A 2,088-nucleotide genomic window follows, 5' to 3' on the forward strand; every position below is an offset into this window, starting at 1 on the left:
TCAGACGCTCCGCACGCTGGAGATACTGGACAGGGGCTCCCGCATCCGGAAGCTGTGCGAGCGGGAGCCCCGAAAGCTGTCCCTCGGCCTCAGCGAGCTGTCGGTGGTGGAAGCCACGGATTGGGCCTCGGCGGCCCGGGCCAGGCAGTCCCCAGGCCCTCGCAGTCCCAACCGGAGACAAGCACAGCAGAGAAAGCCCAGCACAGCCCGGCACACCTCCCGGCTGCGGAAGGAGTAGATGACCGGGTTGACCGCGGAGTTGAGCACAGCCAGCGCCAGGATCCAGTCCATGCCCCGCAGGTACTCCTGAGCCCAGACGTTGGAGCCAAAGATGTCGGCCAGCAGCAGGCCGAAGAGCGGGCCCCAGCACACCACGAAGGCCACCAGGATCATGAGCACCGTCTTGAGCAGCCGCTGAGCCTTGCGGCGAGCCGGGGTGCACGGGGCCTTTTGCCCGTTGGAGCGCACCACTCGGAAGATGGCCCCGTAGAGCACCGTGATGGTGGCCAGGATGCAGGCGAAGACCACCACGCAGAAGAGGATATAGCCCTTGGAGTAGAGTGGGAGCAGGCTGGAGCAGCGCTGGAAGGCGCAGACGCAGTTCCATCCCAGCAGAGGCAGCAGGCCCAGCAGGGCTGCCAGCAGCCAGCAGAGTCCGATGAAGCTGCACACGCGGCCCCTCTTGGTGGCCCCGTTCTCAGCCACCGGCCGCACCATGGTGGCGAAGCGCTCGCCCGCCGTGAAGAGCAAGCTGAAGGTGGAGGCGGCCAGCGCCATGAAGAGCAGGCCCTCTCGCAGGAACCACTGGGCCGGCGCCAGGTGGAAGGTGCGCGCCCCCGACAGCAGCACGTTGGCCAGGTACGCGGCGCCCGTGAGCAGGTCGCTGAGCGTGATATTCACCAGGCAGTAATAGACCCAGCGGCGGGAGCGCATGCGGCTGGCGATGGCCACCAGCACCAGCAGGTTCTCCAGCACCACCAGGCAGCTTACGGCCACGAAGAGCCCGCGCAGCACCCCCAGGCCGACCTCCTCGGGCCCGCCCCGCCCCGCCAGCCGGCCAGAGTGGTTGTAGTGCAGGACGATGAGCCGGCTGTGCCCGATGGCCGCCAGCAGCTGGCAGGACTCCGGGGCCTCGGTTGGGGCCCCCGTGGCGTTCATCGCTGTCCCCGGGGGCAGACTGAGGCCCGGGGTGGTTCGCCCCAGGCAGGGTGGAGCTGCTTGCCTTGCCCGGTCTTGGTTTCCTGTTATTTGAAATTTCCTGTTATGTTCAAGGTACCCCCAGGGTGAGGGTGAGGCCGGGACGGGGAGGGGCATCCCAACGGTCGCTTCCCACCCGGACTCCCGGAGGGCGCTGCGGCTGCTGCCTGCTGCGAGCCCACGGTCCCTCATTATGGGTGGGGTCCCCGCCCCGTCCCAGAGCGGGGGAAACCTGTTCCCCTGTGACACCCGGGCTGGACGACTTCCCCGCCCCCATGACCTACTCCCTGCAGGACCCGCTGTTCCGTCACCGGCTCCCCAACTGCTCCAAGCCCACCTGGCACACAGTAGGTGCTTAATAAGTGTGCGTCAAGCGGCCACACACACAGGAGCACCACCAGCTTCCTCATCGATACCACAGATGCACCCCATTTTAGCCTCACGACAGGGCCAGGACCACGCAGTCCACAGAAGGGGAAACTGAGGCCTGGAGAGGCTGTGTCCGTCCCGGGTCCCACGGAAGAGCACACAGCCGGGAGGTGAATCCCACGCACCCACACATTCACCCGGGGCCTCCGTGGCGGGACCCTCTCTCCCCAGGTTTTCCGTTGCCTCTCCTGCCCCTGAGCTGGCTTTGCTAGGAGCAGAGCTGCTGGGGACCCCCACCCAGGGCAGCACCTCATGTCTGGAGGGGGAGGGGCTCACAGAAGTGGGGAGCTCACCCCACCGCCACCGCACAGCCACCCTGACCCGGCTCACCCTGACTCAACCAGAGAAGGGTGAGGACGGAGGTGTGTGGGCACCAAGTCGGGGATGATGGGTGGAGTGATGTTTGTGAGGCCTGAGGGGGGAGGCACGGCCCTGGCCAGGGTCTGAGCGGGGAGACACAGG

At 67.0% G+C, this 2,088-nt stretch overlaps 1 protein-coding gene across 1 annotated transcript; it reads right to left on the minus strand.

Moving 5' to 3' along the window:
• S1PR4 (sphingosine-1-phosphate receptor 4) lies at window positions 1-1,173 on the minus strand (the record flags this gene model as incomplete). Its single annotated transcript, XM_082623830.1, has 1 exon — window positions 1-1,173. The coding sequence occupies exon 1, from the start codon at window positions 1,156-1,158 to the stop codon at window positions 1-3; it is 1,158 nt and encodes a 385-aa protein (XP_082479956.1). The 5' UTR covers window positions 1,159-1,173.
• Window positions 1,174-2,088: the final 915 nt, after the last annotated feature.

This window comes from Mesoplodon mirus (assembly GCF_964341445.2).
Source record: "Mesoplodon mirus genome assembly, chromosome: 5".
Classification (NCBI taxonomy): Eukaryota; Metazoa; Chordata; class Mammalia; order Artiodactyla; family Ziphiidae; genus Mesoplodon; species Mesoplodon mirus.